At 45.9% G+C, this 23,006-nt stretch overlaps 2 protein-coding genes across 2 annotated transcripts in view; both read left to right on the top strand.

Moving 5' to 3' along the window:
• The first annotated feature begins 7,546 nt into the window (after positions 1–7,546).
• LOC133343667 (protein MAK16 homolog B-like) lies at positions 7,547–17,362 on the top strand. Its single transcript, XM_061553399.1, has 10 exons — positions 7,547–7,718; positions 7,924–7,973; positions 10,134–10,243; positions 10,855–10,919; positions 11,072–11,223; positions 12,384–12,438; positions 13,342–13,416; positions 14,395–14,499; positions 14,948–15,016; positions 16,365–17,362. Exons 1-10 carry the CDS (start codon positions 7,704–7,706, stop codon positions 16,527–16,529), a joined length of 861 nt encoding a protein of 286 aa, XP_061409383.1. The 5' UTR covers positions 7,547–7,703; the 3' UTR covers positions 16,530–17,362.
• A 3,728-nt stretch (positions 17,363–21,090) lies between these two features.
• Positions 21,091–23,006, top strand: part of LOC133343308 (carnitine O-palmitoyltransferase 1, liver isoform-like) — a gene marked incomplete at its 3' end in the record, with an annotated part of 44,006 nt that continues 42,090 nt past the window's right edge. The window contains 1 exon segment of the mRNA XM_061552805.1: positions 21,091–21,106.

Below are 23,006 nucleotides of genomic sequence, written 5' to 3'. Positions count from 1 at the left end.
GGCAACGAACCACGTTGCATAATGACGTGCAAACGCAGAGTTATCCTCTTTATAGGTCCTTTTATATTTTTGCAACAATTCTAATTTAGCGAAATACAAAATAAAATGTTTGGTCAATCCGTACAAATATGGGCACATAATCGTCTTAAGCGTTGCAAATGGTCTCGAAAGGATCTTTGTTTTTTACTTGCACATTGTTAAAAACCACGTTTAAATCTTTACCATGCAAATGCATCAAATGGTCAATAAAAGCTAATACAACGTAGTTTATTGCTGTCTTTAAACATAAAAGATGTTTAAAAGGCTCAATGAGCCTTCAATTGCCAAAGACCTTGCGGGGGCGGGGGTCACGCGCACAGCCGCCAGCTGGTTGTAAACATCACGTGACGGCGCGCGACTGACCAATGGGCGGCGCGGGATCCTCTGTTGCTACCCGGGCGAAGAAGTCTTCCCCCTGCAAAGACGAACTGCGGGGGCGCAACTGTCATCCGATTGGCTGCAAGGAAAAATATTGGCTCCGCCCCCTGCCCCCCCCACCCACAATTTGCACCAATCGGATTCGAGTAGCTGTGATCGCCCCGCCCCTCCCCCCATGTCCATCAGAACCAAAATATTTATTGTTCCAGAGGATTCCGATGAGCTACGAAACTCTTTTGCCACATATGTGCAGAACCTTACAGCAACAAACGACATAAAAAAAATAGCATATGAGTGCAAAAAATATGGGAAAGGTAAACAAATCCCTGGGAAAAAAATATATACGGTCCAAATAAAACAAAAAAATGTTTCTTACCAAGTATAGCCCACAAAGCTATTAACGTATTTATCAGTAGCGACCTGGCCACAAATGCTAGCTCAACACAGTGGCGTATGTGTACATTTATAGCAGCCAAATATTCTCTTTTGTTTATGGAGGGGGGGGGGGATTTTTTGATGATATAAATCCTTGCTAACCCATTCAACTGGGACGATACGAACACGAAAACAAACAAACTCCAACGTAATATGCTCACATTACGCCACGAAATGCATAAAAGACATCTTTTTGTGTCTTAATTTTACCTCTCGTCTCCATTTGCAACAACTCTCAAATGCTAAATTCCACCAAATCGTCCCCCGCTCCATTGCTAATCTCACCAAAACGCCCTCGACCTTCTGCCTAGGTTTTATCCATCAGTGGATTGATCATGGCTAAACAATATACATCCAAGAATGGATGGAGATATGAGTTCCCGTCATGGGAATGTGGAATTCCCTCCCCATTGGCTCCTTGAGAGGCCTAAATACAAAACAATCATCGTGCTGTACATGAAACGTACACCTAGCAAACTCAACTCACTTAATCTTAAATAAGAACTGACATAAATATATAATAGTCCTCGTTTAGGGCCATAAACCTTCATGTTCTTTGGCCCTTCATAAGCTATTCAGTCCGGGTCATTGCCCGAAACGTCATTGATTATATATTTGTTGATTTTAAAGCCACAGTTTTAGTCGCACACCACTTGCCAAAGCATCATCATCACCACCACAAATTGCATCTAAAAACCCTCGGGCAGTGATTGAAGTTGGTTCAAAATGACGAATTAAAGAAAATAATAAAGTGGTGTAGAGTTCCGTTTTGGAAAACCGAATTTGACCATCAAAAAGCAACATACGAATTGTACCTTAAGATACGATGGCATAATTTTTTAGTTTTTTCGGTAAAGTCATTTGACTTTACCGAAAAAACCAAAGAGTATGAATCCTTGCAGTCACGAAAACTTCAAATCTAGAATTGATACGATGGCATTGTCAGAATTATAATAATAAACACTGACAAAAAAATGTTGGGTAAAGTGTGGAAACAAATCTATTTACTTTGTGTACTTTAGAGTATACCGTGAATATAGAATATTCATATTATTGGTTCTTTCGGTAAAGTCACGTAGAAGGGAAATAATAAAATAATAAAACTATAAGAACCAAGAATATGAATCCCTGCAGTCACGAAAGCTTTAAATCAAAGTAGCTGCTTAAGAATTCTCGCTCTGTTGTAAAAAAAGGTTAACATTCAAAATAAGTATCAAATGCAAAAGGAAATCGCACTTGCCGATGGCAAAACGCTACGTGCAAAGTGCTAATATAGCACAGGGTACGAATTACGAAACGGGAAAGTATTACGACACTAGATTTGAAGTTTTAGTGACTGCCAGGATCCATACTCTTTGTTTTTGTCGGTTAAGTCACGTAGGTAAAAAATATAAAATAAATAAAAATGAAAACAAATCAAATGTAATTTTTTTCATGAAATTGTATTTGTTTTCATTTAAATAAAAATGAAAAAATTTTTTTAAATAAGAACTGACACCAATATATAAATTGTATTTGTTTTCATTTAAATACAAATGAAAAAAAATACAATTTTATTAGTTTTCATTTTAACTTATTTTATATTTTAACCGAAAAAACCCAAAGAGTATTACGACACTGTTAAAGGTAAGTTTTTTTTAAAGAAAATCTCATATTCTTGTGGAAATTCCCCAGCGAGGCGTGTGTACGTGTGCATGAGACTTTGCTATATTTAACCACGGGGGCTTTTGTGTGACGTGGCAGTTATAAAGACAAAGGTCCCCCCTGTAGTCTGGAACAGGCTGTTGTTTGGGGGGAGGGGCAAGTGCTGTGAGGGAGCATCTGGGTCAGAATCAGAATATTGATTGGTACTGGAGGAATCCGATGAGCTCTAAAACTCATTTTCACAGATGTCTAGTCGAGTGGCCTTTTGTGTGACGTGGAAGTTACAAAGACAAATGTCCCCCCTGTAGTCTGGAACAGGCTGTTGTTTGGGGGGAGGGGCAAGTGCTGTGAGGGACCATCAGGGTCAGAATCTGAATATTGATTGATACTGGAGGAATCCGATGAGCTCTAAAACTCTTTTTCACAGATGTCTAGTCGAGTGGCCTTTTGTGTGACGTGGAAGTTACAAAGACAAATGTCCCCCCTGTAGTCTAGAACAGGCTGTTGTTTGGGGGGAGGGGCAAGTGCTGTGAGTGACCATCAGGGTCAGAATCTGAATATTGATTGATACTGGAAGAAATCAATAAGCTCTAAAGCTCTTTTTCACATATGTCTAGTCGGCTTGTGATGGCCGGCAAAGGCGCACGAGGGGGTGGGTGGCCAGCACCACCCCCGGCCGCCTTTGTCTCCCCACTGATGATGTTTACCCACCGAGTCGACCTAGAGGAGGCCCATGACCGGTTTAGATTCATCGCCGTGAGTGGGAATCGAATTCAGGTCACCGGGTTCGTAGCGCAGTGCGCTAACCAGACACAGACAAACACTCCCCATCTTTAATCAATTCATTGCTCCATAAGCAACCTCCCCACCACAACGTACGAGTAAATGGGGGTCATTTGACCATACTTCACCACGAAAATCAGTTAATGGTTGGGAGCATAGACGTGTGGGGCCATATTCTTAGGTTTTTTCGGTAAAGTCACGTAGGTAAAAATTTAAATTAATAAAAGTAAAATAAAAATAAAATAAAAAAAACGTTTCGGAGGCAACACAAGCTTCCGTCTTCAGGTGGAACCGTCACAGCACGATAGCTGTATCAAGTGAGAGAGTGTGGGGCCATAGTTCAGTAGTGTAGAATTTATTTTGCTGCTGTAGCAAATGTAGCACGTAGCACTATTGGCTACCTATTTTGATTTGAAGGTTTTGTGACTGCAGGAATCAATACTTTCGGTGAAGTCTCGTAGGTAGAAAATAAAATAAATCACGACGTTTCGGGCACAACGCTTCGGGCGCAACGTTGAGTTTTATAAGGGCACCACGGGGTGACCAGCTCCTCCCCACCCAGCCCCTCCTCACCCTCCCCTCCCCACCCAGCCACTCCCCACCCTCCCCACCCAGCCCCTCCCCACCATCCCCACCCAGCCCCTCCCCACCCTCCCCTCCCCACCCAGCCCCTCCCCACCCTCCCCACCCAGCCCCTCCCCACCCTCCCCACCCAGCCCTCCCCACCCAGCCCCTCCTCACCCAGCCCCACCCTCCCCACCCAGCCCCTCCCCACCTTCCTCTCCCCACCCAGCCCCTCCCTCCCCACCCAGCCCCTCCCTGCACGACGGACGGACGGACACAATAATCCCCTGTGGGCTGGTGGAACCAGGAGGTTCCTACCAGTATGATGCCTTTAGTCTTCTTCTTCCACGCGTTTGTCCCACTCATGTGCCAACCTTCTCCACGCTGCCCTGTCGTGCACCATGATCCTATCGCACCACATCGCCCCCTCCCCCACCTCTTTTGGCTTCCTCTTGATCTCTTTCCTTCCACTTGCATCACTTGACACCTTCTAACCCACATAATGTCTCTCCACATGGCCGAACCACACCAGCCTTTACTCTCTCATGCTCTCTGTGATTTCTACCACTTTGAGTCTTCCTCTCACTTCTTAATTTCTCACCCTGTCCTTCCTTGCGTTTGTTCTCTAAGCCACGTGTTCCTCTTTCTGTGTCAATTTAAAGCACACGTGTTCTCGGAATTACATTCGTGATGACTAATAATTTTAATGAAACAAAAGCAGAATTCTTGTATATTAATCCTACGTCACATAATACGTCACAACAGACTTTTAACAAATAAATAGTGCTCCATACAACATACAGTGAAGACAATATATACATTTCGATTTAAAGTTTTCGTGACTGCAGGGATTCATCTTCTTGGTTCTTTCGGTAAAGTCACGTAGAATGGAAATAATAAAATAATCAAAATAAAACATAATAAATAATTCTCACGACGTTTCGGCCACAACGCAAGCAGCCGTCCTCAGGTGAAGACGGCTGCTTGCGTTGTGGCCGAAACGTCGTGAGAATTATTTATTATGTTTTATTTTGATTATTTTATTATTTCCATTCTACTTGACTTTACCGAAAGAACAAGAAGACAATATATACAATATGAACTCAATATACTATACGATAAATGCATAGTTTAACACGTAGGCTTTCGCGACCAATATCATTCATAATATAGTTTATTTGGGTTAGATCGCATACATATAAACGTGTCGTTAAACCCGCCACCACCAGACACAGCCAATTATAGTAAGGTTTGTCACGTGAAAAGAGCATGCCAATTCGTTACTAGTACATCAACATTACGTGATCTAACCCAAAAAAAACCTATAATATGGATGATAAATACGTACAATATAAGATGCACAGTATACTACACACACTGGATAGATACACTGCTACAAACTACATACAACACACACTACGTCTAAATTACGGTATTAGTTGTATTTAGTTTAACATGAAAACATGTATCAGATGGGCCACTAGTGGTCATCTGTGAAAAAGAGCTTTATAGTTCATCTGATTCCTCCAGTATAAATACAAATTCATTTTGAGCGGAGGAAATCTTGGATCAATGTCACTTTGATGCTGGAATATGTGTCACTTATGATTTTTTGTCCTTGGTTTAAACAAAATGACCAAAATGTTTAACGTGCATTCTTGGTTCTTTCGGTAAAGTCACGCAGAAGGGAAACAGTAAAATAATAAAAATAGTAAACAATAACATTCTCACGACGATTCGACTGCAACACAAGCAATCATCATCAGGCGTGAAATCCACAGCAAGAAAATGTTTTTAAAAAATACTTGCTGTGGATTTCAATTTGGAAAAAAAAAATATTGCTGTGGATTTCACACCTGATGATGATTGCTTGTGTTGCAGTCGAAACGTCGTGAGAATTTTTATTGTTTAATGTTTTTATTATTTTATTGTTTCCCTTCTACGTGACTTTACCGAAAGAACCAAGAATATGAATCCCTGCAGTCACGAAATCTTTAAATAAATAATGTTTAACGTGCTTAACGCAATGAGTGGTGGCGCCATCCGGCGGACAAATAATAGCATAGTGCGGTATTGCACATCATGTCACCACAAGCTGTGAAGAAGGGCCATTGTTCGAGACGTCGCCTTTTGTAAATATTTATTTGATTAATTGACGATTGCGTTACCTCTATTGTCATTAATTGTGCTTGTGCAAGCACTTGCCAACGCATTGGTTCCTCAAAGTTCCAGTATTGATTCAAGCAAGCCTGGCTGTCGATGGGACACTGAATTTTGAAACCGATCAAAGAGTTTTTCTTGCGTGGAACAAACACTGATGACATTATGCACTTGCAGTAGACCGTGCGGCTGATAGAATGTGTAAAAATTACGTGGCCAGACATACTGTGTATGGGAATGAGGCGATTAAACTAAAAACTGGAATTGTTTTTGTTCACCGGGAAAGCCCCCCTCCCCTCTCAAATATGACGTCACAAAGCTCTGCCTCCCCCCCCCCTCTTAGTCACACGACGTCACAAAAAGTCAGACCCCCCCCCTCAAATATGACGTCACAAAGCTCTGCCCCCCCCCCTCTTCGTCACACGGCGTCACAAAAAGTCAGACCCCCCCCTCAAATATGACGTCACAAAGCTCTGCCCCCCCCTCTTAGTCACACGACGTCACAAAAAGTCAGACCCCCCCCCTTAAATATGACGTCACAAAACTCTGCCCCCCCCTTTCTTCGTCACACGACGTCACAAAAAGTCAGACCCCCCCCTCAAATATGACGTCATAAAGCTCTGCCCCCCCCCTTCGTCACACGACGTCACAAAAAGTCAGACCCCCCCTCAAATATGACGTCACAAAGCTCTGCCCCCCCCCCCTCTTCGTCACATGGCGTCACAAAAAGTCAGACCCCCCCCTCAAATATGACGTCACAAAGCTCTGCCCCCCCCCCCTCTTAGTCACACGGCGTCACAAAAAGTCAGACCCCCCCCTCAAATATGACGTCACAAAGCTCTGCCCCCCCCCCTCTTAGTCACACGGCGTCACAAAAAGTCAGACCCCCTCCTCAAATATGACGTTACAAAGCTCTGCCCCCCCCCTCTTAGTCACACGACGTCACAAAAAGTCAGACCCCCCCTCCCTCAAATATGACGTCACAAAGCTCTGCCCCCCCCTCTTAGTCACACGACGTCACAAAAAGTCAGACCCCCCCTCCCTCAAATATGACGTCACAAAGCTCTGCCCCCCCCTCTTAGTCACATGGCGTCACAAAAAGTCAGACCCCCCCCTCAAATATGACGTCACAAAGCTCTGCCCCCCCCCACCAAATAAAACATGCTGCAACTCGCTTTAAACTATTGTCATTGTAGTGCGCATTTAATGTGGCGCTGCACTCTGATGTTGTAGGAGAAAACATGTATTAAAAAGTCTATTTAATTAAGTAGAACGTGTTGTCTATATTTATTTAAAGTTGTGCATTTTGATGTGACGTCATATTTCTCAAACCTGATCACACCTGATTATGATTGCTTGTGTTGCAGTCGAAACGTCGTGTGAATTTTTATTTTTTATATTTGCACTATTTTATTATTTCCCTTCTACGTGACTTTACCGAAAGAACCAAAGAGTTTGTGTCTAAATTATTGTTGATTGGTTCACAAAAGGAAACTCTCTCTCTCTGAGGAACCGGATCCCAGGCAAGAAGTCCCCATTTCCGGGATCCGGTTCCGGGCGGCACCCGGTTCCTACCGCACGCACGTGTCGCTTTTAAATTCTTTCGCTCACGCTACGACTTAAATAAAATAAAACATTTCCCTTTCTCAAGCACAGAGTCGCGTTACAAGTCACACACGCGTTCAGTCCTTCTCGCCGCCATGCAGCACGACGACGTAAGTTTTTATTTCATCGTCGAATACTGACCGCGCGGGGGGGGGGGGGTCTGTGGCGCGGTGCCTTTGGCCGACCATGGGTCGCCTTCCCCGGCAGAGCCGCTCAGGCAAGGCGCGTAGGCTTCGGCCTTGCAACCTCGGGTCTGCCTTGGTGGCGACTTTAATTTAAAAATAGGCTAATTTCCTTGCTGTTTTGGTCTCGCAGGTGATCTGGGACATTGTCGGAAACAAGCAGTTCTGCTCCTTCAAAGTCAAGTAAGTTGTATTTGAACGTAGCCCGTTTTGCTCGCGGATGAAGGCCTCCCCAAAGCCTTGATTTGTTCGTCGGGATAGTTTGAGCAGAGGCAGTGCTTCACTTCTAGACTTGAAGCTTTAGTGACTGCAAGGAATCATATTCTTAGGTGTTTTCGGTAAAGTCACGTAGGTAAAACATCAAAATTAATAAAATAAAATTATTTTATCAATTTAATAAAAAATATATTTTATTAATTTTGATGTTTTACCTACGTGACTTTACCGAAAACACCTAAGAATAAAATTAATAAAAAATATATTTTATTATTTTATTAATTTTGATGTTTTACCTACGTGACTTTACCGAAAACACCTAAGAATATGCAGTGCTTCACTTTACCACGTCGGTGAGTGAGGATTAGTGAGGTTCGGTGGGTACATGGCAGGTTCCAGAACATGTTCAAATATCACAGGCTCGCTGATTGATGTGAGCCTTGAAGACGTTTACTTGCCAAACCCACTTAACATTACAGCGGAGTGGGCCTTTCAGACAGAGTGGGTCATCCAACTTTTCTGTAAAATACAATTCGTATTAAATTTCGATTTAAAGCTTTCGTGACTGCAGGGATTCATCTTCTTGGTTCTTTCAGTAAAGTCACGTAGAAGGGAAAAATAAAACAATTTTTAATTTTTATTATAAAAAAAATAAAACTTAATCATTTATTATGTTAATAATAATTTATTATGTTTTATTTTTATTATTAAAAACAACTTTCTATTTTTTTATGTTAATAATAATCCATTAGGTTTTATTTTTATAATTTTATTATTTCCCTTCTACGTGACTTTACCGACAGAACCAAGAAGACAATTCGTATTGTTTGCGTCTTTCGGTAAAGTCACGTAGATGGGTTCAAATAAAATCCAATTCGGTTTGGGTTCGTGCAGTATCGAGATGCGACCACATCACGATGCACGTTTATTTTAGAGCGAGGAAGAGGCAGGCAGTCGTGGGCAAAGTAAGAAATCGTCTTGAGACTGGACTTGAGGCAGGGAGAAAGGGAATTCTTGACCAGTCCATAACCTTTCTGGACGCTCCGATCACTGTCAACCATTACAGTTTTCAAAATTAACTATTCTTGAGTCGTTCTATCTGCGCCAGTTCCGTGGACCACTTTCCATGGCCTTGTTGACCATCAGTAGGCCACAATCCTCGGGTTGGGAAGAGCTGTTTTAGAAGTCGGGGGGAGGGGGACAGCAGATGCGTTTGAGCCACCTACTTGAGCAAAGAAGGTTGACCGATAGCATACACAAGTTGTACCACATTTTAATGTATCTTGTCTATATGGGACGGACGACTTGAGTTTACCAGAGGGTGACCCGATGTGACCAAGAACTCCAGCTGAAAGGCCACTCAAGTTAGATAAAGCAAAGCGGAATGTACGTGATTTTGCTGAGTTATCACACGGGTTTGCCAAGTCGTTCCAAATGTAACTTTCTCAGCCAAAGGTTAGGACGGCACTGTTGCAGATTTAATCTTTGAAAGCGAAATAAATACACGATTAATCAAATGTTGCCGCCCCCACTCCAAAAATGTTTTTTCTCGTAATAGTGAAATTTGTATAATTTATGGTTACGTAATTCCACACGGCCTCAATTCTGTCGTATGGAATTCGGGCCAGCCGGTGAGGCAATATCAGCCAGGGAAATTCGTGCTGCAAGCCTATATTCAGGGTCCAAATCGAGTTGACGAAAAATGCGGAAACGCACTGGATGGCAACTCAATTTCAAACCCTCGTTTTTGTGGCTCGTGGAAACTCGTTAAGAAGAGGTCACGTGTTATTGTCTTTTTAAATCCTTTATATTAAGTTCACTTGCTTGCTTGCGCGCTTACGACCGTGCAAATCTTTCGGTCGTTTTTTAACCCACTTCCCGTGATCCAATCGAGCTGACATTTTGCACACAGACTCGTTGTGCGTGACAATTTATTTTCGTGAATTTTTTTCCCAAAATATTCCACTTTTTAGGGAAAAAAATGTCATATTTAATTTAAAATACCAATGTGATAAAAATGAAACTCTTGCTCAAGAAAAACAGAAATGAATAATAAAATAAAACCGATGCCACGCATTTAAAGGATTTATAGTGAAAAACTTTGTTTTTACGGGTTAATTTTTTCAGGACCAAGACGCAGAACTTTTGCCGCAATGAATACAACACGACGGGCTTGTGCAACAGATCATCGTGTCCCCTGGCCAACAGCCAGTACGCAACGGTGCGGGAGGAGAAAGGTAATATTCGCACAAGCACACTTGCACGCACACCTTTACATATGTACACGTGTATGGCTACATACCAAAACAAATGTGTGGTCCCGCACTGCCACTGATCATCACACACGCTTGTTCATCTCTTCGTGCATATGAACCTGTCCTGAACATTTTATCATCACTTAAATGAGTACCGAGTGTGGTGCTTGCACATACAAACAAAAGGTGTTTAATCACAGCACTTGCTCCGTTAGTATACGTAGACTACATGGAAATTGCTTGTCTAAGTGTGTGTATATATATGTGTGTGGGGAGCGATAGTGTAGCGGTTAGCGCGCTGCGCTATGAACCCGGCGACACGGGTTCGATTCCCGCTCACGGCTAACACCAGTGACGATTATCTGAACCGGTCCTGGGCCTCCCCTAGGTCGACTCAGCCTTAAATGAGTACCTGGTGCGGTGTGTAAACATCGCCACTGGGGAGACAAAGGCGGTCGGGCGTGGTGCTGGCCACCTACCCCCTCGTGTACCGTTGTGGCCTTAATAGGTGCTCGCTAACAGCACTTGCCCCTACAGTCTGTTAAGGCTATATGGGGGATCTTTATCTTTTATATATATGTGTGTGTGTGCAGGTATTTGCTACCTGTACATGAAGGTCATCGAAAGAGCTGCCTTCCCTGCCCGCATGTGGGAAAAGGTGCGTTCGGGTGCGGGGGTCATTTCCATTGTCCTTTTCATTTGTACGTCCATCTTGTATTTTCTGTCCACTTCGTACCGTCTCATTTGGACCGCACGCTCGAACAGTACAACTCCATTGTGACCGTCGGTTTACCCCCCCCCCGCACGCAGGTCAAGCTCAGCAAGTGCTACGAGCGGGCGCTTGAGCAGATCGACGAAGCGCTGCTCTACTGGCCTCGCTTCCTGAGGCACAAGTGCAAACAGCGCCTCACCAAGATCACGCAGTACCTCATCCGCATCCGCAAGCTCACGCTCAAGCGCACGTAAGCGGGGGCTCCCCTTCGCACGACGACTCGCACGCGGGCTCCGTGGGGGCTGTGACACATTTCGGTTTTTGTCATCGAAATGAAATTGGTGGAAGATATACGTGGCCGAGTGGTGATGCGTATGTGCCAGTGGTAGCACATTCTCAGAATCTGAATAGTTATTTATACTGGAGGAGGAATCCCATGAGCTTGAAAACTGTTTTTCACAGATGTCCAGTAGGGACGGGTAAGAACATTAGAACAACAAACAATACAAAAACATGATAGGAGTGCAAAGTATAAGAAGGTAAACAAATCACTAACAAATATAAATAAATCGAAACTATTTGATTTTACCAGGTAAAGCCCACTGTGCTATTAGCTCAACGGAGTGGCTTATCACGTGGAGATGTATGGCAGCCAGATAATAAAAACGCATGTTTCTAAATGTGAAGGGAAAATCAGAGGACCCGGAGGATAAAATCCACGTGACCACAGTCCAAATATACAGCAGGCGTCAGGGTCTGGATCACATCCCCGACCTCCTGTATACCAGGCGAGGAAGAGGACATATATTAGATCGCGTAACTATAAATGTGTCGTTAAACCTACCACCACCCAAACCCGCCACCACGTTTTGTTTACATGACAAACCTGACTAATTGGCTGTATCGGGTGGTGGCAGGTTTAACGACACGTAGTTACTCGATCTAAACCAAAATACCTCTATTATGGATGATATTGGTCGCGAAAGCCTTCGTGTTGAGGAAGCTAACATCTCGCCACCGTGGCATTCTTCACCGCTTGTTGCAGAGGTTTGCGGCTCGAATATGGCAACGCACGTCCTGGTTATTACTGTGGGTGTATTCATGAAAACATTATCGTCTGGTTTACATTGCACGTAAAAGAACCCCATTTTTAATTTGAAACAAGAAGGCAATTGTGTGCCGGCGTCACACTCCCAAGTTTGCCGAATAAAAAAAAAAACTGCCAGCACTTTACTCAGTTTAGCATTCGAATCGCAATATCGCCCCCTGCTACAAAACTCCTGCACACTATGTTAAACTTAGCGCAAGGCTATCAACGCAGACATGATCAGAATTGCACGAGTAGAAATTTTACTCATTTTGCAATGATACCCGACCCCTATCCCTGTGTGTGTCTCTGGTCTGTTTCAGGAGGAAACTGGTCCCCTTGAGTCAGAAGGTGGAGCGCAGGGAGAAAAGGAGAGAGGTAAGAACGCCTTGTTAAACCTTGGGTTCTCAATGCAGGGGTGCTGATTGTGGCATGGATACCGTGCAGGAGGACTTTTGAATGTTCGCAGGGAATATCGGTGCCAAGTTGCGGGGACGAAATACATTAATGCACAGCTTGAAACAAGTTCCTTAACTAGGACTGTGTTGATCAGAAGCGTGGATATGAGCTCTGTGTATGGTGGCCTTCGTAACTGGGGGGTGGGGTGCAGGCACCATTCGATTTAGTCCGAGGGTCACCATCATACCAAAAGAGTTGAGAACCACGCTGTTAACTGGGAGACACATTCTGAGGGGACAGTTTTGGAATTTCTTGCACACAGGGAGGGAGGTAAAATGAGGCAGAAGAGGGAGGCAGAAAGGGATTGGGTGAGTGATCTGGTGGGGATGACTACATCTAGATTGAAAACGAATTTCTTTAGAACTTAGTTTTGTGTTCATTTTGTTGTCCTTCCCCCGCACCTCCGATTGGCATGCTTGGCTACGTGCGGTGCGAAAGAAGTTCAACAAACTGAACACAAAAAGCAGTTTGGGATTGATAATTGTTTTTTTTTTTACCCTTCTATCTGGCAACAAAACTGACACCTCTTTTTTTTTTACAAGAAGTCATGTTTGCATAGACCACAATACCTGCAGTCATAATGTTTTTTGTTCGCATTTTGACTGCAGGTATTGTGGTCTATGCAAACATGACTCCTTATATATATAAAAAAGAGGTGTCAGTTTTGTTGCCAGATAGAAGAGTAAAAAAAACAATTATCAGTTTGGGATTGTTGCATGCATACGTATGGGATTGTTGGCTTCCTGCTCATTAATGTAATTTTCATCATTAACGTCGTGAAGAGACCTCCCGATATATAACCCGGTGCTTTGTTCGCGACAGGAAAAGGCCCTGGTCGCCGCTCAGCTGGAGAATGCCATCGAGAAGGAGCTGCTGGAGAGGTTGAAGCAAGGAACGGTACGGGGTGACGCGTGCGCGTACACGCACATACACGCCACTTTCACCTTCTCCTCCCCCGATCGTCTGGGGTAATGCAAAGGCTCTGGCAGCCAACTGCAAAGTGCACATTCTCAAGTCGCTTTGACACTACTGCACCCATACGTAGCAGCTGGGCATAAGTCTCCACCAATCATTCACTGGTCATGCCTTGTCAATTAGTGGCCTTAACCTGGAGGATCTTGACGTTGTTTGCCTTCGGCCAGAACTTAATCGTAATCGGTGTGAAGCCGCCAGCGAGACTACTGCACGCCCCGTGTTCGAAGAACAAACCCATCCTCGCTTTGAACACTTCCTAAAGAGCTCTAGCTCCTCACAAAGTTCCTGAAGCTTGTTGTTAAGCAGCGGTTCGCGCGCTGTGCAAATAACCCAGCGACCCGAGTTCGATTCCTGCCGAGGGCCAACATCGCTGATGAATATATATCTGAACCAGGGCCTCCCCTAGGTCGACTCAACCTTCAATGAGTACCTAGTGCGACGTGTAAACTTTGCCACTCGAGAGACAAAGGCAGCCGGGCGTGGTGCCGGCCACCCCACCCCCTCGTGTGCAGTGCGAGCCTTCATAGATGCTCGCTAACAGAACTTTCCCCAAGAGTCTGTTGAGGCTAAAATAGGGGTGCTTTGTTTTGGATGACCATTCGCCTAGTGTGTGCGTGACCATGTAAACGTGTGTGTGTGCGCTACGAACCCAGCGACCCGAGTTCGATTCCTGCTCACGGCCAATACCATTCACGATTATCTGAACTGGTCATGGGTCTCCTCTAGGTCGACTCGGCCTCAAATGAGTACCTGGTGCGATGTGTAAACAAAGGCAGCAGGACGTGGTGTTGGCCACCGACCCCCTCGTGTGCCGTGCCATGCTGACCTTCATAGGTGCTTGCTAACAGCACTTGCCCCAACAGTTTGTTAAGGCTACACGGGGGATCTTTGTTCTTGCAGTATGGGGACATCTACAACTTCCCCGCGCACGCGTTTGACAAAGCGCTGGAGCAGCAGGATGCCGACAGCGCCGAGGAGAGTGAGGAGGAGGAGGAAAACGAAGAGGTGAGCGTCGCCTCGCACACACACACACGGCACACAGATCACAGACCTTGTCGGGCATTGCAGCTATGTGTTCTCAGCGGGAGGTGGCAGAGTTTAGACTTCCATAGACTTACACAGCCAGTTATATACTTTATACCTAGATATTTGCAGGCTTGTATAGTGACCCATTGACACAGAGACCCATAGACTTGTATGTACTTGCAAAGCCCTATAAACTTAATATATACACTGGCTTAGACTTACATAGACTCACAATTAATGCAAAAGACCACAGGAGTTTATAAAGGGAAACCTGGGTTAAATTATTTACATAAAATCAGCAACACATTGTGATGTGGAAACGAAGTATGAAAAATGACGATGATGATGCCATTGATGATGCTGTTGAGATGATGATTCTAATTGATGATGATGGTTGCTCATGGTGTGGTTATGTCTGTAAATGCAGGAAGGTGAAAGGGAAGTGGAATACGTTGTTGGGGAAAACTTTGAGGAGAGCGACTTGAGTGACTTTGAGGTGAATCATCAGCCTTCATCGGTCATGCATCACACACGCATGTCTCTGTCACACGTGCAGTACAACTTTCATCACACATGTACCGCAAATACATCATCAAACTCAAATACACTTTTTGATTAACCAGGTAAGCGACCTGGCCACAAATGATAGCTCAATGAAGTGGCTTATTATTTGGATATGTATAGCAGCCAAATACACCGAATCACACATGCATGTCTCTGTCACACGTGCAGTACACAGTTAGTCAACTATTTTCTGGCAGGTCACATAATATAGTTGGCGTGTGGTGGGCCGAGTGATTTAATAGCATCATGGGTACAAACGTTATAACGTCGCATGGCTGTGGAAACTTCATAATCACTGGACATGTGACCCACTCCTCTGTACTTGTCTGCAGCTCTCTCACCTCTCATTCATCTCTCATCTTGCTATGCACCACTCACAATCTCCTCTCTATACCAAGGATCAGGCAGGACCATCACTACGCGTTGGTTCTTTCGGTAAAGTCACGTAGGTGAAATAAAATAAAAAGACTAAATTTTATTTTATCACTGCTCGGCATAATTTCTCCATGGCAGTCCCTGCCATCTGGAAACCCATCCCATTGCACATTTACAGCATTCAATCACTGATCTACGCACACTTTTAAGAGGCACTTGAATGTTCCATATCTTTCGCCTGCCTTTCAAGTAACACTGACCTCAGCTCCGTGCCTCAGAGTCATGGTCATTTATATCTGTGATATATTGTATACATTTTTTATTGCAGAATTATTATCATAGCTCGGTGGGCCACTGCAATACCATTTGTCCTACTGGCCACTGCTTGAAGAACCCTCTAGTCTTATTGGGCCCTCAGTAAGGAACTGGTTCCTCACTCCTGGGCTAGGCCATGTATGACGGAACAGTTTGGCGACTGGAGTATAAATAATAATAAGTAATATTTAAAAATATTTTTTTTTTAAACACGCTTTAATGAAATGTACCGTACTGGTAATGGCAGAACTCCACGACTCCAGGAAGTGGCCCGAAGTTAGCCATAGCGTAAGGGACCGTGGTGATGTAAGCCAACGTCAGTTGAGCGTGGACAATTAGACCCAAGCCGAAACATAACACGTAAAAAATAATGTTCAAAAATATCTATATTTTTTAAAATGATAGAATATGGTATTGTCATCAGTATGACATAAGTATACCAAGTTTGCAGTCGATACCACATTGGGAAGTGGGTTAAAATTGAGTTACAAGATTTGAGGATACGACAACAACAACAACAACAGACAGAGTGAGTTAATAAAAAAACGTGTAAAAACAACATAACTCAAGAGAGGCTATGTCTTCCACAGGAGATGGATCGACTGGATGAGGTGGAAAAGGAGGGTGAGGAGGTGGCGACAACGTCACTAGCACAGAGCGAGGGGATCATGCGTCTCAAGCGACCGCACGTCGACATCGAGTACGAGATGGAGATGGAGACGCAGGGCCCCCGACAAACGTCCTCGTCGCGCTGAGATTTGTCCTGACACATCGATACGGTGGTGGTGGGGGGGGGGGCAGAGATATATAGAGACATGGCGGGGGGGGGGGGGGCGCAAAGAGACACGGAAACACGGGGAGAACTCGGAGACATGGAGACAAGGGCAGAACAGAGAAACGCAGTTGGTTATGTACGGTGCGAAGGAAGTTCAATATATATGGAGACACGAGGGGGGGGGGGTAGGCAGACGGGGACACAACGGGGGAACGCGGAGCAATGTTTAAAGACAGGACACAGGATCAGAAAGACACCGAGAGAAAGGTGGACCGACACACAAAGATATTGGGGGTGGGGGGGGGGTAGACACACCCTTTGACACCCTTTTTTGTATTGTTGTAACTTTCTGACCTGCCTCTATTGGACATATTTGAAAAAAAGCTTCAAGACTCATAGGATTCCTCCAGGAAAAAAATAAAGTTTCTGATTGTGAGTCCCGAGACATGGGGCAGACTGACACAGGGAGCTGGAGTCAAGTAGACAGAGACACAGGGACAGATACGCCTGTTCACGAATCCCCTTAGACACCAAGACCGAGGTGTACACAGATGCCATTATCTCTGGGTCATTTCAATATCACCAGAAGTCAAACTCAATTCATCTCAGATGTGGCCTTTTCAGGTTTACCTAACTTCTCAAGATGCAAATTGGAGACTGATGTTCATTGCATGTACTGGTCGATTTTGGTAAACCTTGGAAAGCTGTGAGCGCAATGAATGGTGTTTGACGATGCTTGCTGTCAAGTCTGGATTGTGGTGTTTCAGAACATTTTTGGAACGCTCGCTCCTAATAAAAAATGTTTATCTCGTGTCCCCGTGACCTCTTGTCTCATTTATACCCTTTTACTGCCAACTTAGTCTGGCATTCACTTTTCTCAGCCATCTGTGCCATCAACAGGGAGTCGCCAGCATCGAAAGCAGCGACAGCACGGGCGGCGGTCCACACACGCTCGACCGGGCCACAACGAGACCAGATGTTGCGTTTGTCGGTACCACCTGAGGAGGTGGCTTAACTTTCGCGGTTCCGATTTATTTGTGTGGCCGGGAACAGTAAACTGTGTGATAGTCACTTGAAATTAGTTATTCAAATAAGTTGATCGGTGATACTAATGCTGTGCCACTAGGCGGCACCGATATCTGCTCTGGCCCTTGAATAACGCAGTACAGGAGGCATGAAACAAGATTCCCTCTTACTGCATAGCAGAGGTCGCAATCGGGTACCCGATACCCAGCTGCCGGGTACGGGTAGCCGTTTGCGACCCTGGGGCGGCCGGGTACGGGTAAGCCGTGAGTCACTGGTGAGTAACCGTTTGTCACTCATTTCCCAACGTCTTGTCTCTTCTCACAATTCAAGTTCCTAGAATCAACCCACCCGCGCCTGCAACATGGCTTCATCCCAGAGGTCGCAATCGGGTACCCTACCCGATACCCGGCCGGGTATTGGGTAGGGTACGGGTACCCGTTTGCGACCCTGGTGCGGCCGAGTACGGGTAAGGAATCAAAACCCGTTTGCGACCTCTGCCCTTGAATAACGCAGTACAGGAGGCATGAAACAAGATTCCCTCTTGCTGCATAGGCAACGTTGCGTGTTAAGTCCAGCAGAGGGCGCAGCACTTTGCGATTGCCAAGTTTTTTTTGTTTGTTACACTTTCCAACTCAGGATAAAAACACGAATGCTATAACAAGAGACATTTAAAGAACACGCCATCATGTCAATCTCTCTTGTGCTGTGTCGCTGTCAGGTCACCGTTTGATTTTTTACCCCCTAGTCACCCGGCGTCACAAAGTCAGACCCCCCTCAAATATGGTGTCACAAAGCTGCCCCCCCCGAAAAATAAATCATGCTTCAAATCGCTTTAAACTATTGTCATTGTAGTGCGTATTTTATGTGCCGCTGCACTCTGATGTTGTAGGAGAAAACATTTATTGAAAAGTCTTTAATTAAGTAGAACGTGTTTATATTTATTTAAAGTTGCGCATTTTGATGTGATGTCACATTTCTCAACCGCCCCCCCCCGTCATACATCGTCACAAATGTCTGACCCCCCTCCCTAGGTGCGTGACGTCATTTATGGACGGTCCCTAAATGTATATTGCCTTGAAGGGACTTATCCTGTAGAATCCTGGCCAAATTAACGAGGCTTCCAGCTCCGTGAGGTTTTTCACCAGACATGGATTACCACCGATCCATCTGTTTTTTCGGGTCAGGCCACGTGGTAGTTTATGTAAAAAAAAATATTGTTATCCCACCACCCGACAAGGATTGTCACGTTTGCAAATATATTCTTGGTTCTTTCGGTAGTCACGTAGAAGGAAAATAAAATATAAACATTAAACAATACAAATTCTCACGACGTTTCGACTGCAACACAAGCAATCATCATCAGGTGTGAAATCCATAGAAATATTTTTTTGTGGATTTTCTTTCTGTGGATTTCACACCTGATGATGATTGCTTGTGTTGCAGTCGAAACGTGAGAATTTTTCCTGTTTTATATTCATATTATTTTATGATTTCCCTTCTACGTGACTTTACCGAAAGAACCAAGAATTTGAATCCCTGCAGTCACGAAAGCTTTAAATCAACAAAGTTTACAAAGATGTTTTATTATTCATACGTGGCCAATGTGTCGGATAAAATTCAGACCGCTAAAGCGCCTCTCTCACGGGCGCCTTAAGGCTTTTCAATACTGAATTTAACGAGGGCCTAACCACGAAGTTTTGCTCAAATTGCTTCGAGTTTCAGGCAGTGAGCTCGGAAATCGAGTGGCGCTGCATCAGCTGACTTGGCACTTTAGGAACTTGCCGTGACATCCCCAGATGCATTTGCAGGTCTGAATGTGCCAATGCCATTCATTAAAGATTATTTCTGATCGACACCCACTGAACATCTGTGAAAAAAAGCTTGATAGCTCATCGGATTCCTCTAGCATAAATATGCTATTTTGTGACTGCGTTGACAGTGGTGTATGGATAAAAAAATTAATCCGTAAAAACAAAGTTTTTCACTATAAATCCTTTATATGCGTGGCATCGGTTTTATTTTATTATTCATTTCAGTTTTTCTTGAGTAAGAGTTTCATTTTTATCACATTGGTATTTTAAATAAAATATAATTTTTTTTTACCCTAAAAAATGGGAAATTTTGGAAAAAAATTTTCACGAAATAAATTGTCACGCACAACGAGTCTGTGTGCCAAAATGTCAGCTCGATTGGATCACGGGAAGTGGGTTAAAAAACGACCGAAAGATTTGCACGGTCGTAAGCGCGCAAGCAAGCAAGCGCGCAAGTGAACTTAATATAAAGGATTTAAAAAATAACTAAACACGTTCGTCAAAAACTAAACTATAAACATTTTAATCTTGATTTGAAGCTTTCGTACGGCCCACTGAGCTGTATAGCTCAACGAAGTGGCTTAACCTCATCGTGTGGAAATGTAAAGCAGCCAAATACTCTAAACGCGTGATGTCGATTTTAAATGTGGAGGGGAAAACCGGAGGACCCGGAGAAAAAATCCACACTACCACACAGAGAGAGGCACGCAAACTCCAAATATAATAATCGGCGACGTTCGCAATGATCCTTCTTCATTGGCCACAGAGGTAGAGTCGCTCTAGTGAGTCTAGTCACTCCCATCTCTCCACTACTATACTGAACTTTTTTTTCATTTTAAGGTAGTTTTAACACATTTCTGCTGAGGGAGATGGTAGGAACGTTGGGTTGCTTGGTCAATGACCAGGGTCAACGGCGGCGTGGTGTATTCCGCAAATATGCCCGACTGAGGGCGGGCACAAGCCGGCGTGAGTAGGTTAAATGTTGAGTTTTATAAGGGCACCACGGGGTGACCAGCCCCTCCTCACCCAGCCCCACCCCTCCCACCCCCCACCCCACCCGGCCCCCACCCAGCCCCTCCCCACCCTCCCCACCCAGCCCCTCCCCACCCTCCTCTCCCCACCCAGCCCCTCACCACCCAGCCCCTCCCCACCCTCCTCTCCCCACCCAGCCCCTCCCTCCCCACCCAGCCCCTCCCCACCCAGCCCTCCCCACCCTCCCCCTCTCCACCCAGCCCCACCCCTCCCATTTTTGGATTCACGACGGACGGACGGACACAGTAATCCCCTGTGGGCTGGTGGAACCAGGTGGTTCCTACCAGTATTAACTTTACTTTGATCCTTGCTACTTTTAATATACTTATTTTAGACATCTTCAAAGAAATACATTTCAATGGACATGAATAATTATTTTTAGTGTATTAAAAAAAAATGTCAAAGTAAATGTTTTTATACAATTGACTACCCCGACTACTGCCCGGCCCAATCTCAGGCGACTCACACCCGCAGCACGCTCCGCGGGTGTGAGGGCGGGGCGGACTGCAGTCGTTTCTCCCCGCAACGATAAAAGCAATGGAAGAAAAAGTAGTGCCTCGTGCGCCTGCGCGCTGAGCAAAGTAGTCCCCCGCCCCTTGTACAACCCCCCCCCCCCCCCTACCGGGCCGTGTTATAAAAGGAGGAGGGCCGCTGGTGTTGTGAGGCAGTTGCGCACTGCGTTCTGGCGGTGAGTGGAGTGTGTGGTGGTGGTGAGTGTGGTGGTGTGGTGGAGAGTGTGAGTGTGTGGTGTGATTGTGTGGTGGTGGTGGTGGGAGTGTGTGGTGGTGAGTGTGGTGTGGTGGTGGTGGTGGAGGGTGTTGTGTGGAGTGTGTGGTGGTGGTGGTGAGTGTGTGGGTGGTGGTGGTGGTGAGTGTTGGTGGTGGTGAGTGGTGTGGTGTGAGTGTGTGGTGGGTGGTGGGTGAGAGTGTGGTGGTGAGAGTGTGTGGTGGTGGTGGTGAGGGTGGTGGTGGTGGTGAGTGTGTGGTGGTGGTGGAGAGTGTGAGTGTGTGGTGGTGAGTGTGGGTGGTGGTGAGTGGTGGTGGTGGTGAGTGTGTGGTGGTGGTGGAGAGTGTGGTGTGTGGTGGTGAGTGTGTGGTGGTGGTGAGTGGTGGTGGTGTGGAGAGTGTGAGTGTGTGGTGGTGAGTGTGTGGTGGTGGTGGTGGGAGTGTGTGGTGGTGAGTGTGTGGTGGGTGGTGGTGGGAGTGTGTGGTGGTGAGTGTGGTGGTGGTGGTGAGTGTGTGTGGTGGTGGTGGTGGTGAGTGTGTGGTGGTGGTGAGTGTGTGGTGAGTGTGTGGTGGTGGTGGTGAGAGTGTGGTGGTGAGAGTGTGTGGTGGTGGTGGTGAGTGTGGTGGTGGTGAGTGTGTGGTGGTGGTGGGAGTGTGTGGTGGTGGTGGGGTGTGTGGTGGTGGTGAGTGTGTTGTGGTGGTGGTGAGTGTGTGGTGGTGGTGAGTGTGTGGTGGTGGTGAGTGTGTGGTGGTGGTGAGTGTGTGGTGGTGGTGGTGAGTGTGTGGGTGGTGGTGAGTGTGTGGTGGTGGTGAGTGTGTGGTGAGTGTGTGGTGGTGGTGGTGGTGGTGAGTGTGTGGTGGTGGTGGTGAGTGTGTAGGTGGTGGTGAGTGTGTGGTGAGTGTGGTGGTGGTGAGTGTGTGGTGAGTGTGTGGTGGTGAGTGGGTGGTGGGTGGTGGTGGTGGTGAGTGTGTGGTGGTGGTGGTGAGTGGTGGTGTTGGTGAGTGGTGGTGTTGGTGAGTGTGTGGTGGTGTTGGTGAGTGTGTGGTGGTGTTGGTGAGTGTGTGGTGGTGTTGGTGAGTGTGTGGTGGTGTTGGTGAGTGTGTGGTGGTGTTGGTGAGTGTGTGGTGGTGTTGGTGAGTGTGTGGTGGTGGTGAGTGTGTGGTGAGTGTGTGGTGGTGAGTGTGTGGTGGTGGTGGTGAGTGTGTGGTGGTGGTGGTGAGTGTGTGGTGGTGTTGGTGAGTGTGTGGTGGTGTTGGTGGTGGTGGTGGTGGTGAGTGTGTGGTGGTGAGTGTGGTGAGTTGTGGTGGTGAGTGAGTAGTGGTGGTGGTGAGTGTGTGTGGTGAGTGTGGGTGGTGAGTGTGTGGTGGTGGTGGTGGTGGTGGTGGTGGTGAGTGTGTGGTAGTGGTGGTGGTGGTGGTGAGTGTGTAGTGGTGGTGGTGGTGAGTGTGTGGTGAGGTGGTGTGGTGAGTGTGTAGTGTGTGGTGGTGAGTGTGTAGTGGTGGTGGTGAGCGTGTAGTGGTGGTGGTGAGCGTGTGGTGGTGTGGTGAGTGTGTAGTGGTGGTGGTGAGTGTGTGGTGGTGGTGGGTGAGTGTGTGGTGGTGGTGGTGAGTGTGTGGTGGTGGTGGTGAGTGTGTGGTGGTGGTGGTGAGTGTGTGATGGGGTGGTGGTGAGTGTGTGGTGGTGGTGAGTGTGTGGTGGTGGTGGTGAGTGTGTGGTGGTGGTGAGTGTGGGTGGTGGTGGTGAGTGTGGGTTGGTGGTGAGTGTGTGGTGGTGGTGAGTGTGTGGTGAGTGTGTGGTGGTGGTGAGTGTGTGGTGGTGGTGGTGAGTGTGTGGTGAGTGTGTGTGCAGTGAGAATGGTGAGT

Source organism: Lethenteron reissneri, chromosome 2 (assembly GCF_015708825.2).
Source record: "Lethenteron reissneri isolate LAM-NWPU_2019-01 chromosome 2, ASM1570882v1, whole genome shotgun sequence".
Classification (NCBI taxonomy): Eukaryota; Metazoa; Chordata; class Hyperoartia; order Petromyzontiformes; family Petromyzontidae; genus Lethenteron; species Lethenteron reissneri.
This window is presented reverse-complemented; position numbering and strand designations above follow the sequence as displayed.

Excerpts from the sequence above, each read along its gene's own strand:
- LOC133343667 (XM_061553399.1), top strand. Across the intron at positions 7,974-10,133 it reads TTCTGCTCCTTCAAAGTCAA|GACCAAGACGCAGAACTTTT; the intron begins GTAAGTTGTATT and ends TAATTTTTTCAG. Across the intron at positions 11,224-12,383 it reads AAGCTCACGCTCAAGCGCAC|GAGGAAACTGGTCCCCTTGA; the intron begins GTAAGCGGGGGC and ends GGTCTGTTTCAG.